At 43.2% G+C, this 15044-nt stretch overlaps 1 protein-coding gene across 1 annotated transcript in view; it reads left to right on the top strand.

Moving 5' to 3' along the window:
* The first annotated feature begins 568 nt into the window (after window positions 1-568).
* sptlc3 (serine palmitoyltransferase, long chain base subunit 3) overlaps window positions 569-15044 on the top strand; it is a 35996-nt gene continuing 21520 nt past the window's right edge. The window contains exons 1-4 of the mRNA XM_080016191.1: window positions 569-692; window positions 1771-1962; window positions 3690-3844; window positions 5531-5679. Of these exons, the coding sequence (XP_079872317.1) occupies window positions 585-692; window positions 1771-1962; window positions 3690-3844; window positions 5531-5679 (604 nt within the window). The 5' untranslated portion in view covers window positions 569-584. The remainder of the gene's footprint in view (window positions 693-1770; window positions 1963-3689; window positions 3845-5530; window positions 5680-15044) is intronic.

The raw sequence follows: 15044 nt of genomic DNA, 5'->3' as shown, positions 1-15044 counted from the left end.
AGCGGCGAGGTGGCGTTTGGCTTGTCCCTCCTGGGCCTCCTGGCGGCGCAACATGGCGGCCTCCAACTAGCGTACCCACTCCCCACGTAGCCAACGGAGCAGGTCCAGAGGAGCAACAATAAACGACTGTTATTGTCGTGGAACTATACACCAATCAAAACATATGTATTGACATTACTGTGAATTCCATTTCCGCCACGTTCGTTCCGTAAACTCTACACACTGCACCTTTAAATGGAGAAGTTTCACTGAACGTGAAACGAAAGTGTAAAGAAAAGAAGAAAAAAGAGGAAGACAAACCAAAAAACGTGTGTGTGTGTGTTTGTTTGTTTGTTTGTGTTCCGCAAGTGCATCGACGGGCTGGAAGTTGTTTTTGTTACGGGTAATGCCAAACCAGTTGGCGGTGTCTTCGCGGACAGGGTGCCGAGTGAGCAGGAGGCTGCGGGCTGCGAGGAGGAAGTCACCTTTGTATCAGAGCCCTGGCTGCAGACCAATTCCCCCACCTGCGACACGGCACCGTGCAGCCCAACGGCGCGACGCGGCTCGGCTCGGGCTGGAAAATGGTCAGGACCCCCGGCTCCCTCATGCTCAAGGGGAATCCGAACCAGCAGCTGGACCCGAGCTGTGTCAGAGGCGCAAGTCACCGCCAAAACGGATTTAACAACAACCACCACCACGCCAAGCAGATAGAGGTACGGCGCTGGAGATCAGAGATGAGGGGTTTTTGTTTTTTTCCGTTTTTTATTTTCACGTACTTTCAATTATTTACTTTGAATAAGGGTTCGTGGCGTGGATACGGGGGATGTTTAACGTGCGTACGTCCTTTATTTGTTTTATTTTGTTTTGATCACACACCCGTGCGAATGACCGCAAGTTGTACTAAAGTGAGAAAGTTCACTTTAGTTTTTTTTTTTATTGTTGCCGCAAATGCATCATTGGAAAGGTTTTTATACTTTTTTCTAAATAAGTATTAACCATCACCATCTGGATATTCTAAATATAATTCATAACAATATTAAATTATAATAATATCAAATAACAATATCAAATAGTTTTTTGCCCGCGTTACAGTGACATTATCTCGTCTCATATCAATGACGTCACCCCTGCGTCGCCATAAAGTATTACGTCATTGAAGGGAAATATTCTCACTTTTTTTGAATGTAACAAAGTATGCACTATTGTTATCCTTTTTTTAAAATCACGTTATTAGGGAAATTTCATATCCATAAAGCTACATTTCTGAATTCATCCCCATATTTTAAGTTGTTCTATTCTATTTCTATCTTTTAAGTTATTTATTTATTTATCTCTGTTCATTTAACTATTTATTCATTTATTTATTTTTATTTGATCAATCTCTGATGTACTGTAGTCATCGTTATTATGATGGCACCTTTGTTTTGTTTCTGTTTTGAGCTGGTGTGAATGATTGTTTGTACATACTTACAAGAAATAAATGTCAGTAGTAGTTTCATGAGCATGAAAAGTATGTCAATTTCAACTCCATGGTCAACGTTACAAGGGCAGGGGGGTCATTTTATTGGGTACGGGACGAATGTTGATGCAAATGTGCTTAATGCGACTGTCTTGAGGTTGTTTGCCAAGAGTCTTAAGACAAGAATTTCTCCTGGGCGTTGGCCTTGAGTTTACTAATCCCCTCCCCCTTCCGTGAGGCGTCAAGTGACCTGACCTATAGTTGAACGCGTTGTCTCCTGTTCGGTGTCCGTGAATGCAGGCGAGCTCTCGTGTCCCCTCTCGTTTGCACAGAAAACCTGCACGGGGAATGGAGTTGCCTGCAGGCGGCAGAGGCGGGAGCCCTTCGAACAGGCTCCCATGTACGTGGCCGTCTTGACGTACCTGGGCTTCAGCATCGTCACCCTGTTCGGCTACTTCAGAGACCTCCTCAGGGCTGTGGGCTTGGAGAAATGCCACCTTGCCCAGGAACGGGAGGAACAGAGAGTGGGTGCAATCGCAGAAACTACACGATCACACACGATCACACACACACACACACACACACACACACACACACACACACACACACACGCAAGGCGCTTACAATGCCTTTGGTGCAAGCGAGTTTTCTTTGTCCAGAAACTTGGAATGTGTTTTAAGCTTTCCCTTCTACCTCCTTCTACCCTCACCTCTCTGCTCGCGTTTATGTTACCATGGCGGAGACGAGACACCATAGAGGATATTTGTGAAAGGCCTAATTAATTCTCTGGGGATTCCAGTTCCCTCTCAACCGTTATGCCTCGAGCATCGCCGATGAGGTCCTGGCACTGGCAAATGGGGCGAATAATAGTTACTGTCGATTTTCATTTATTTATTTATGTATTATTTATTTATTTATTTATTTTTAATCTGGAAATAGCAGGGTCTCTCACAGGCTTTTAAATAAGTATCCCTACAGGTGGCCCAGAGTTAAAACCCAACTTTGATTGGCGATAAAGGCAAAACATCTTACGGCAAGGAGCAGGCAATCTGCTGCCTGTATTTGGCAAAGGTCATTTCATGAGTTAATCCCAGGGAAGAGGGAGCTCCATGTGGACTCTGCTCTGATCCCACATAATGGCAAGGATGCTTTGTGGTATTGCAATACTTGAAGTGCTCTTTTAAAGTGGTAATCCGTTCGATTATTTAGTTCCAACATTCCATATTTGACACTTTTAAAGAAACCCAGAAGCCATTCAGTGTATTATGCGTTAAGCATGTGCTAGAAGCGTTTTTTATTTTTATTTTTTTCATTGTTGGTGGCGTGGTCCGCCATTCACATTCCGCCGCTAGTTGTGTTCAGTTAACTGACTATCAATATGGGAGGACATTCATAAAAAAAGAACAGCACCCTCGGTACCTCCCCACCACCTCAAGTGACCTACAAAGACCTACAAAGCAGCTCAGATCAGTTTTTCCCCCTGTCTGTATTTGAGGCAGGCTTTTATTTGTTTGTGTAGACCAGGCCCCCGGCATTTATTAGAGGCCCGGTTTTAATGAGTACTGGTTTACCGGTTTACCTACTGTACTGTATGTAGCATACTGTACCGCATACTGTATCACTGTTCAGGGTTGTTCGTGATGCCGTATTGCTGCGCCGTACTGTTGTATACTGTGCTGTATTATCCCAAACACTACCTCACACTATTCACATTCACATGCCACTTTAATTCACATGCCACTTTAAATGCACATATCTGTATATACATAGGCATATTCCTTCTACCTATTCCATTTTATTTCAATTTATTTTTTATTGTATTTTATTCTATATATTTTTTATCTTATTCTATAAGTATTCCACTTACTGTATTACGTTTTAGGAGTCAGTTAGTCGGTCTATTAGAAAGGAATTTTCTACTTTTTATTTTATTTTTTTTTGTACTTTTTCCTAGGACATATTGTGTGCTATCACCGGGTGCGTTGCATTACATTTCACTGCATATATGTATGGAAGTATGTATATGTATGTGACAAATAAAAAATCTTGAATCTTGAATCTTATATTTAAGGAAATATGGTATTTATTCTGCGATTTATACCACTGCCATCTATAAATGTAGACATACGTATACCATGATCTACTGTACATTTTAGGCCATGCCACCCAGCACAAGCCATCTCCCTAAATGTTTTCCTCTTTTTCTACAAAAATTTGTTGACATTAAATACATGTTGTTCTCCACTCTCAGGATTTCGTGCCACTATATCAGGACTTTGAGAACTTTTACACACGTAACCTGTACATGAGGGTCCGGGACAACTGGAACAGGCCCGTCTGCAGTCTGCCAGGACCCGTGTTCGATTTGATGGAGCGGGTCTCTGACGATTACAACTGGACGTTCAGGTATTGGGATATTCAGTTATGGAATAACAGGCTTCTGTTTGGGGTCGGCTGATGAATTGGGCCGAAATTTGCCCATTTTGAGATTTTCGGCATCACCCGATGCCTGTGCTCATGAGGCCAATAAACACAAGATGTGTGCAGACTAGTGTAAATATAAATTTTTCTATACATATTGATTCTGGGTATTTGAAACTGTTTCAATACCAGTACCAATACCAACCGGTAGCAGCTGCTTCCTCGCTCTCTCTTCTCTCTGACAGCAAGTCACACGCACCGCTGCAGCGCCCACATAGCTCCGCCTCCTCTCACTCACTCGCTGTATTCACTTGTCACATTTGCTCGGTTTGTTATGGTGTTAACTCATTAAAGATGGCGAGTGCAGAGCCTCCGCGACCGGTTTTGAAAGAAAACAGCAGTAATGCTGTTTGGAAATACTTTGCATTTGAGGCAAAGTACACCCGACTCAGAGAATACAAGTGGAGTTTTTTTGTTTTTTTTTCTTCTCCTCCAGACAGCGGTGCACAGTGCGGTTTTCTTATGTTTTTATTTTAGATCTATCTATTTTTGTGTGGTTTCCAATAGTATGAAACACTAATTTTAAACACAACTGCGTTAAAGGACTGTCCCGTTCCGTCCCGTTACAGACAAAAACCCCGTGGGTCCTGTGCCGCATCACACCGTCTCCATGCTTTGCGATGCTATGGGACTTAATTGAGTAAAAACTGGATGTTTTTGTGTAAATACTTGACTTGTAAATAATAAATCCTGAACTTCTGTAAGGGGGAGGCTCTTATTTCCCAACCAGACTTTAAATATAATTTATTTTATAGTTTATAATTATTTATTTTTCATTTACACTTTTTTTTCAAGTTTTGTTTTTTGATTAACCGTGGACATTTATTTAGTTGATCATTTTATTTTTTTTAAATAAGTGTACTGCAGAGACAATGCAGACAATAACATTACTGTTAAATAAATGTTAATTGAAATTCTGCCATTTTGTTTCTCATTTCCATCCCGCTCTCTCCTCCAAGAGGTTGGTTGAAATGATTAATACTGAAACTCCAAGACGAAATTCCAAGGCATTAGCACCAGGAGGGAACATACAATTAAGACTGTTTTGATCTTTGCTCAAATATCATCTCCCTAACTATAGCGTAGATGGGTATGGAAGCTTGGGCCAAATAATGTGATCCATGGCCTAATGCGTATCAAATCGAGGTTCAGAACCACTTCTCCAATCTGGCTTTATTGAGAGTTTGCGAATTAGACATATTCGGCCGACACCCAAAGACCACAAAGTGAAAACGACGCGACATGCCGCTGTATCCCACACAGTTTCAAAGCTTCTCACTCATCAAATCGCCTGGATAGATTTTGACTCACGCCTTGTGGGTGTCAGCAATGGAGATGCACCGCCTTTGACCCATTCACCCCGTTACGCAACAGCATTCTGGGAATAGAATGTAAAGCACAAACATAAGCATAAGTCACAGCGTGGGAGGAGAAAAGCCTCAAAAAGAGGATCGGCTGAGTGCCCTTCGCCGGGTCATTTGGAGAATGTGTACACACACACACACACACACACACACACACTCTAAATATTGGCAGCCAAGGTTTCTTGTAATGTGCACCAAACTTATCTCCTGGAAATTATACTTGAAGTGAGTGTTGATGCCTCGGCAGGTTGACAGGGAGGACCGTGGAGAACGTCATCAACATGGGCTCCTACAACTACCTGGGCTTTGCTGAAAACGATGCCGACTTCCTCAAAACCGTGGCGGAGAAAACGCAGCAGTACGGGGTTGGGGTTTGCAGCACCCGGCAGGAAATAGGTGAGTGTCGTGGCCAACGGCTAGAACGGTTTCAGGTTATGTTTTGATCCACTTTCAACCACAAAAAATAACCTCGGAGGTAAAAGCGAAAACATCGAAACTGGAAAGTTCCAGTTCGGTGCCATGAGGTGGGGTTGGTTGTAATACAATTTCCTACACACTGGGGGGTTAGAATGTACAACTCCATCTTTCTCATCTCACGCGGCGTCATTTATTATGTTTCCTCACACTGGCCAAATCTTTAATTATCTTCCAGCGGCAGCAACATTATATGAATAATTCAACCTTTGTTAAATAATATATCTTTTTGGACATATGCTGGAATCATTATATACTGGTTGGCTCTGCAGGAGCAGGGTTTTTTATTTTAATTTTATTTTTTGCTATTTTTGTTCCGTTGCATCATGAAAAATGGTCCGCGGAAGATGATAAGCAACTGTCATGAACGAGTGGGATAAGACCCATATCGCAGCACACAGCACGGGGAAAGTATAGAAGGTTCATTTACAAAGGGGGAATAAGATGATGTGGGAATGGAATAAAGGGCAGGTGGGTGGTTCGGGGGTCCGAGCGGGCAGGCTGAAGGCACAGGGTGAGTGTGGACAGGCTGGTGGTGAGGCGTAGGCAGACAGACGGATAGACAGGCAGGCAGGCACGAGGGAGGTTTTCTGGAGACGAGGGGCCGACAGGGTCAGACAAGGCAACTAGCAACAAATACATAAGAAGTGTGTGACGAGGAGCCGCTGTGCCAGCCAGGCCTGGAACCAGGAGCCACGCCCATGCCGCACTGTCAGGTATAGACATGGACATACTAGATACAAGAGGGAAAAGGAGGCGAGACACAGAAGGAGACCAGGGGAGGGAACCCGACTGCGGCTGTGACAGCAACGGCTTTTGGGGATTTGGGTCCTCGGCCTTGGATGCATTTTAAATGGTATTTTTATTCACCCGAACATCCACTCAAGCCCTCATCCGCACTCATGGACCCTCCTCCTTTGGCACAGGCGGGTTGGCGGGGTATCCCGGCCGGATCAAGGTGGGTTCAGGCAAATTTGTAGAATAACTCTAACCTTAAAGGCACACTTATCATATTACAGATCTGTGTATATAACCGAGCAATCACAAGTACAAATAGTTGAAATAAGTTACTGTTGGTTGTTTATCTGGCCCATGAACAACCTGCTGGAGCCCTATCGTCATCACACACACACACACACAAACACAAACACACACACACACACACACACACACACACACACACAAACAGGACAGAACTATATATTTTTTATTAATATCGAAATTATCCGCCATTTATTTAAAGTAAATGTTAATGCCAACGTATGCAAATGAAAGTGTCTTTGAGTTCATTGATAAGCGCTCTATAAATGAAATGTATTATTGTTATTATTGTTATTATCATGTAAAAGTGCTGCAAGCAACTACATTGTTTAAAATGCTGTATTGGGACATTCAGCCTAGAGCTATTGTTATTCGATAGACGGCCAAGTCCACAGCTTGTATTCCTCCAGGCGTTGTTCTGTGTATTGGAATCTTAATACCAGCTGGACAGGTTGCACAGCTCCAGTATAGAGCTCAACAGTGACGCCCGCTTTTTTAAAACGGCTCCGGTTCCAGAAGTGAATTTCCCATTCATTCGCTCCGTTGACGTTTCACAAAATGCTTTCACAAAGAGCCTTAAGCCTGGGACCGAGCCAACCAACCACCAGAGAAATCGTGACTGTAAAACATTTGATTCGGAGCAAAGGAAAAATGGAAAACGGGGAAAAAAGGTACAGATGGTGTACAAAATTATTTTAAGGAGTGAAGGAACTACTCTTCCCATAATCCAATGTGAATCATACCGTTTAAACAACTTCCCAAAGAAAGACAGTAGTTTAGCGTGTTTTTTTCTTGAATTCAACCTTTGTCATTACTGTAGTGTTTATATTGTTAAAAATAGTGTTGTAATATATTGTAGTTTGTTGTGTGTGTGTGTGTATATATAGTGTTTCCCTTCAGTTGGTGCGGTAAACATTTCCATGGTAACAGCCAGCTCCACCAATTAGAGACGTTGCTGTTACACTTCAGGATTGTGGGTAGTGTAGTTCTCCATGACATTAACAATAAAACATGTTTTTCTAAAAATAAGGTTGGTATGGTACAGACTTTTTCAGGAGCATGTACCATCGTTTCACCATCTCAGCTTGTGGTCCGTCTACCTTGGATGATTACCACGATGAGGATGATAATCAAAGTCCATTCAGGCAATATCCATTCAGAATATGAATGGGTTTTTCACTTAGGGGGACTCACCGTTGGGTTGGGTTGGGTACCGAAACCCGGTACCACTGTGGCGGTTCCTTTACGACGGGACTGAATCGCAACGCAGATTTCGGTGCCATGCCCGAGCTGCTGATTGAAATATCCAAAACCGGAAAACACACGCCTTCACTAAACATTACCGTTTGGCGTGGGCCGCTTGAAATCCTCTTCCTCTCCCGTGCGACTCGAGTCAAACAGCAGCGGCGCTCGTCCGTGTCGCATCCAGGTCCCTCAGCCAATCAAATCAAAGAGGCGGGTCGTAAAAGTATTCACGACGGATAACATCTTGTTCTTATAATCTGTCAGTTATACATGTGAAAAGTTTATGAAAAGTAATAAAGGACAAATGGAGTTAGTTCCTAAGAAATCTTTTGATTACTAGAATATTTCAATAAGTAGTAAATGTTGATGACGTCAGGAGAACCAGCTGACAAAAGTTACTGTTTAAGTAGAAGAATTTATAGAAGAGTTGAAGTTTTGTTGTTTCTTTTGCTATTTTATTTACTGTTAAATTATTGTCGTTGACTTAGGTTTTATTAATTAATATACACATTTAAAATAGTACCAGTTCAGGCACGGGAACCATTTTAAAAGTATCGGTTTAGTTTAAGTTCAAGAGATTATTTGTCACATACATATACCTACGGTCATACATATATGCAGTGAAATGTCGTGACACCCGGGGGTTTAGCACCAGTATCGGAAAAAAAAACCCAAACGATACCCGACGCTACTGTTGAGCTCCATCCCATCTCCTCCATGTTGACGAAGGGGAGTGCCGGCTGCACGGACAGGGTGTTGTGACGGTAGCTGTGGCTGATCGGTTATTCCATGTCACGCGACATGCGGTGCGCACGGGGCTTCGCGAGAGCTAAAAACATTTTTTTTTTAATCTCGGTGCGCCGTGGTCACACCCGAAAACAGGAGCCACCACAAAACAAGGGATCAGCGCGCTCAACAGACGCTTCATGCAAACCGGCACTTCCTCGGCAAAAGGAGTGCTTTGAGCGAGAGGAGTGGGTTTGGCTCTAAGTTGTGAATGAAGTTCTCACAGGATTCATTTAATTCCGTCAAAATTCAATATGAATGAATATTTATGAGAATTTTCCCCGGTAATTACTTTCAGTTTCCCTCTTTTGGCCCAGTGACTCCTGAGTCGTTTAGAAAATTTGCCGCAAACGAATCGTTTGCGATCTCGCGTCACTGTTATAATGATACGCAGGGGGATACGTGTGACGTTTTTGTCCGGGGTTAAAAGGATGGTGGTGTGCCGTGGGATTATTTCATTGTGAAAGTGTACGGTGGAAGAAATTTTAAAAAAGTATTTTTCGTTTCTTTTTCCCCCCACTCTCGGTGGCTTCTCCCGCCACGCGGTGTATCTGCTCCAGCAAGCGGGCCGAGGGAGAGATGACATATAAGCCTCAGAGCTTTTTTTTCATTCCTTTCTTTTTTTTTTCAGGAGTGCTGCAGAGTATCAGAGCTTTAGACAAGGCCTCCGAGACGAAACCAGAAGGACTAAAAAGACTTTGTAATTATTAGTCATGTGTATCTATATCAGACACACACACGCGCGCACACACACACTCACACACACACACACACGGCCTCTCAGAGCAGCTTCTCCAGCCTGTGCATGTCTGCAGTGCATACACACACACACACACACACACACACACACACACGCACGCGCACACACACACGGCCTCTCGGAGCAGCTTCTCCAGCCTGTGCATGTCTGCAGTCCACGCACGCACACACACACAAACACACTCAGACTAATGATTATTCATTTAAATTCATATGTATGCTTTGTCCCCATTTAAAATGGCTGTTTTTTCAGCCAGTGGTTTGCTTTGCAGTGGTCGTCTCCCGCGAGGCGTTATTAGGCACCAATTATTAAGTCTTTCTCACTCTCTCTCTCTCTCTCTCTCTCTCTCTCTCTGAGCTGTGATGCCGTCATCGCAATAAAGAAGGTAATCACGTTTTTATGTTTTTAGGAGTAGTTGGGTTAACGCTCCGTTGTAATTATTGCCCGCCCTGTTAAAGTATCAGGTCCATCTCTGTCCAGATTCCAGCAGCTGCTGAGGTGACTGCAAAGAGTAAATTACTGCCTGTCCACCTGCTACTGAATTGGAGAAAGTACAAAGGTGAACTTTTATGTCTGTGTTCTCCAGCAATATATATCAGACACTGTGGAGCGGTTAAATCTTAACAGGTCCGAAAACCTTCAAGAGAGTACTTCCAGATCTTAAGTTGAGCTAGAGGAAATACATTGTTCACTGTGTTATTGCAATATAGCTGTTATATACTGTAGTTATATCAACAATTATAGTCATAAAGTTATAGTTATGTCTAATTCTGTGGATTCTAGGGAGTGAAATAAGTAGTTTTTTTTAAAGAAAAGCACATACTTGATGATTTAGAAAGAAGAAATTCCAAGTCATTTTCCTTTCCTTTCCTTTTTTTTTTTTTTTTTTTGGTTTAAATGGACTGAATGGAAATAAAATATTGTTGGGAAAGTTCTTCCCAACACTGTTGCAGAAGTTCCCCAAAATGTGTTGCACTCGTACGGTAGGTTGCTTGGCTTTCACCCCTCGGTCCAGTTCATCCCAGTCCAGCTCCATGGGGTTTAAGTGTGGATGCTGTGCCGGCCATTCCGGGATTTGAAGCCTGCCGTCTTGTCCTTTTCCTCTCAGGTAGTTCTGACATGGCCTGGAGGAATGTTGTGGGTCATTATCTTGCTGTAGGATGACCCACGTGAACCTGACCAACTAGGCGTAGACCAGAGGGTATTGCATGGTGCTGCACACTGCCGTGGTAGCCCCCTTTTGGTTCTTTTGGTTCACTCTGTGCAAGTCGTCGACTGTGGATCCAGCAGAAGAGCCCCGGACCATCTCGCGGGCAAATGTTTGACAGTTGATGTCGCACACTGAGGAACCATCCTTTGCAGAAACCCTGCGCGATGAACCCAAGATTCCATAACACCTACTGGCAGTGCTTCACGGCCCCGGCAAGCCTCTTTTTCCTATTCTGCCACCTTAGCAACAGTTGTCTTCCTGCCACTCGACCTGTCGGACTTGCAGCTCCAGGCTTCACAGTTGAAACTGAAACTTGCTTACTTGGACCGGGGTAAAGCTGCGCCTGAAGCTGTTGTCCCGCGAGCCGCCTGTTACACAAGCTGTTGACGCGCACAAACGTGTCTTTCTGTACAATTTCTCTAAAGGAAAAGACCTACACTTTTCAGGGTTATAATGGTCTGTCTGTCTTCCTTTGTTAGTTGCCTTCTTTTCACCATTATGACAGCAATTAACCACTTCCTGCAGTGCAAGATTGTCCAAATGATGCCTTAGGGCAGGGGTGGGCAAACTTTTTGGCTCAAAGGCCACATTTAGTTCTTAAAACTGACCGGCGGGCCAGACCATTAGTAGATGAGGTGAAAAGTAAGCAAGCATAAAGTGTAAAATATATATATATATATATATATATATATCACATGTTTTAATTAATAAATACATTTTTAAACAAAAAATACAACAACTCACCATTGATGGATTAAATGAGCACAGTGTTGCTGGTCACCCTTTTTTGCCAGCGCATCAAAATCTGGTGCCATTTTCGTTGTGGAAATTCGTAGGACAGCGCTGGTGTTGGTCAGCAAGCTGGGCTCTGTGACGTGTTTTGTTTATCTTCATCACACTGAACGTCTGTTCACAAACATAGGTAGAGCCAAAAAACAGCGGCGTCTTCTGTGCCAACTGTCGGATGTTTGAAAACGTTGTCTCATTCAGTTGAAGCATAAAATGTCTCCAGTTTGATGGAGTTGAACCTCTCCTTTAGGACAGAGTCAGACTGGCGATCAATCAGCTCCAACTGTCATACCTGTGCTGCTGCCTCATAATCCAATGACGGGGGACATGACACCAGCTGAGGTGATTTTCAAACTTTTCAAAATCGGAGAATCAACGGCAGAATTCTCCGTGCAGGTCGTCCAGCGATTTACCGTATTTGCTGGCGTGTTGGGGGGGGTTCTTTCAGCGGTGCTGGCGCGGGGAGATGCGCAGATGATTTGTTTGTCATTTGTTTAGAGAACAAAGTCAATTTTACCTTGAAGGGTTTCACGTTTGAATACATGTCGTCTACAAACTGATCTTTCCCTTGTAGCTTCGCGTTGAGCTCGTTCATGTGTGCCAGTGTGTCCACAGAGAACGGCAAAACACAAAGCCAGTGTGCGTCTTTCAGCTCGAGAAAATCATCGGCGTTCCCCATTAACTCCCAAAAATGAGCCAATATATCCAAAATATTCTGCAATCCAATCTTTGTTGAAAACCCGACACTCGCTGTCAGTTTTGCGCTTTTTTTGTCCGCTCATTTTGTTATGGGTGATGCATACGTAGAAGAGTGACTTGACATCGGAGAAGGCCCAGAAATGCAGTATGCAATGTGTATTACCGGAAAATAACAGTGAAACGAATACTCTAAATTTAAATATATTATAGGGTTTCTTGAATATATTGTGCAGATGATCCGCTGTGGCGACCCCTAGCGGGAGCAGCCGTAAGGCGGAGGAGAAGTTGTTGATGTAAATGCTTCGCGGCCCAGATTAAACAGCGCCGCGGGCCGTAGTTTGTAAGCATCAACACACGTTGGGACTCCCACACCTGGGTCAACTTTCACGGCTTCATTTACTTCCAATGTTGCGTAACAGCTGTAGGTTGTTAACCCATTACGTGTTGCCTGAAATAGGCCTTTTTTTTTTTTTTTTTTTTATAACTCTGAACTTGAACTTGAACTTCTGGCAGTTCACTGCTTACCTTCGTACCTTTTCAGGATGTTCGCTGGACTTTAACTGTTAAATTTCAGTAAAAACAGGGTAAAATAGGGGTGTTCTAAAACTTTTGTCCATTAGTGTGTATATACTTTGTCTTTCACTTCCCTATATTCACACATAGTAGGTAGTTTGAGAGGGTTTTATTATTATTTTTTTAACGAATGAATGAAATGAATTTCACGTGTAGGTAGTATTATATATTGAAGCTGAAAAATAAAATATTAACATCTAATAACTTAAATTAAGTTATATGACAGCCTGGGATTTTCGAAATGGACAGGGTAAATCAATTTTGTGTGTGTGTGTGTCATGTGAAACATTAATGGACTGTCATATTAATAGGTAGCATAGCTTAGTACATTTAATGTAATATTAACAGAAATAAGACCGATATAAGGCTTTGAAAGGCATGGCAGGTTACCCAAATCAACAATGTCTCAGTTATATAGATGTTTAAATGATAATGGTATGGACACTTTTTTTGTCAGATTGGAATAAAGTTCCAGGAAATCATTTACTGTGTACAATGGGCTGGGCTGTCCGTCATAATATAAAAAAAACACACATCATTCATCCAAGGACGACACAGCAAATTTAATCTTTATGGCCAGCCGGCGGCAACAAGACACCATCGTCTTTTTTTTTTTTTTTTTTTTTTTTACAGCATTCATATAAATGCGCTTTGAAGGTTTGGGTGTGTGTGGGCGTGGGTGTGGGTGTGTGTGGGTGTGGGTGTGGGTGCGTTCTTATTGATTGTTTAAAAGTTCAAATAAAAAAACATGTAAAACCATCATAAACTGGACAATCAGATGATGTTTTGTTCATACACCAGAGGTGTGGACATTACTCTAGAAGAGTCGCTTCACTTTTTCGATCCCTATGGCGAAATTCTGTCCGCTGCGTTTTAACCCATCCCAACCACGAGCTGCGGGCCCCGGAGGCCCAGCTCCACTTCTAGTGACGGTGCCTTGGCCAAGGGCCATCGGGAGGGGGAGTGTGGATCTGACATGCATGTTGGATTCATGGGGGGCGACCCACGTGGATATGGGGACTCGGTCGGGTTCCAACCCAGGACCCCCCCGTTGCTGCGAGGTGAACCGCTGAGCCACCATGCCACCACCTGTTCCTATTTTTATGTGGAGGGAAGGTCGGATTGACGGACCTACAGGTATTGGGCTATTTTCAGTTTGAAAGCAATTGCGACTTGAGGCAATATAGGGTCCTGGGAACATGGATACGTCGGGTGTGATGATATCTCATGCAGCGTGCTGAGCTCGTCCTTGACCGCCGCGATCATAATATTCATACACAGCACTGTCTGGGCGCGATTACTAAAGTGAGAGAGACTTTTACACTTGTAATGGAGAGACAACACAACACAATGGTCGTGGGCCGTCGCGCGTGTGAAATGCAAAGGTCGAGGCCCTGATGTTTTTACCTGTTGAGTAATATGCAGTGGGCCGGGGGCACGGAGAAAGTGTCCCAATTACACACGGTTTCATTCCATACGCATTTGAGTCGGTCCAAGAGTTGATTTAAAAAAATAAAATAAATAAACAAAAACACACCGTTCTGCCGCGCAGAACTGTCGGAGGGAGACGGTACCTGGAGAGGGGGAGACGGGAATGTGCCCCGATCGCTCCCTCTCTGCACCTCCCCCTCCTCCCTCGGGATGGTGTGCTAGGCAACCTGCTATCAACAAGTGAAATCGATTGGTACATGCATGCACTTTTTTAAATTATAAATTTTATATATATATATATAAATTATTAATTTTATATATATATATATATATATATATATATATATATATATATATATATATATATATATATAGATATATATATATAGATATATATATATATATATAAAATTAATAATTTAAAAAAAGTGCATGCATGTACCAATCGATTTCACTTGTTGCAGAGCCTGATGGAACGTGGCAATTTGGGGGGGGGGGGCGGTACGCCATAAAGGGAGAGTTTCTTCGTCGCTTTATACTTTCATACTCAGCGCTCAATACAGGAAGTGACCCCCCCCCCCACGCTGGAAACGTTCCATTTGCGGCAGCCGGTGTCGGCCAAGCTTAAAACTACCTTTTGTCTGGGTTTGGCTCCAGTTAGGAGCCGCTGATATGTTTCAGAAGGGTTCCTTTGTGTCTTCTGGCACATCTCCAGCGGTGTGAGCTGTGAAGGCCGAATGAGCGGTGTGCGCG

Source organism: Zeus faber (genome assembly GCF_960531495.2).
Source record: "Zeus faber genome assembly, chromosome: 16".
In the NCBI taxonomy this organism is placed as follows: Eukaryota; Metazoa; Chordata; class Actinopteri; order Zeiformes; family Zeidae; genus Zeus; species Zeus faber.
This window is presented reverse-complemented; position numbering and strand designations above follow the sequence as displayed.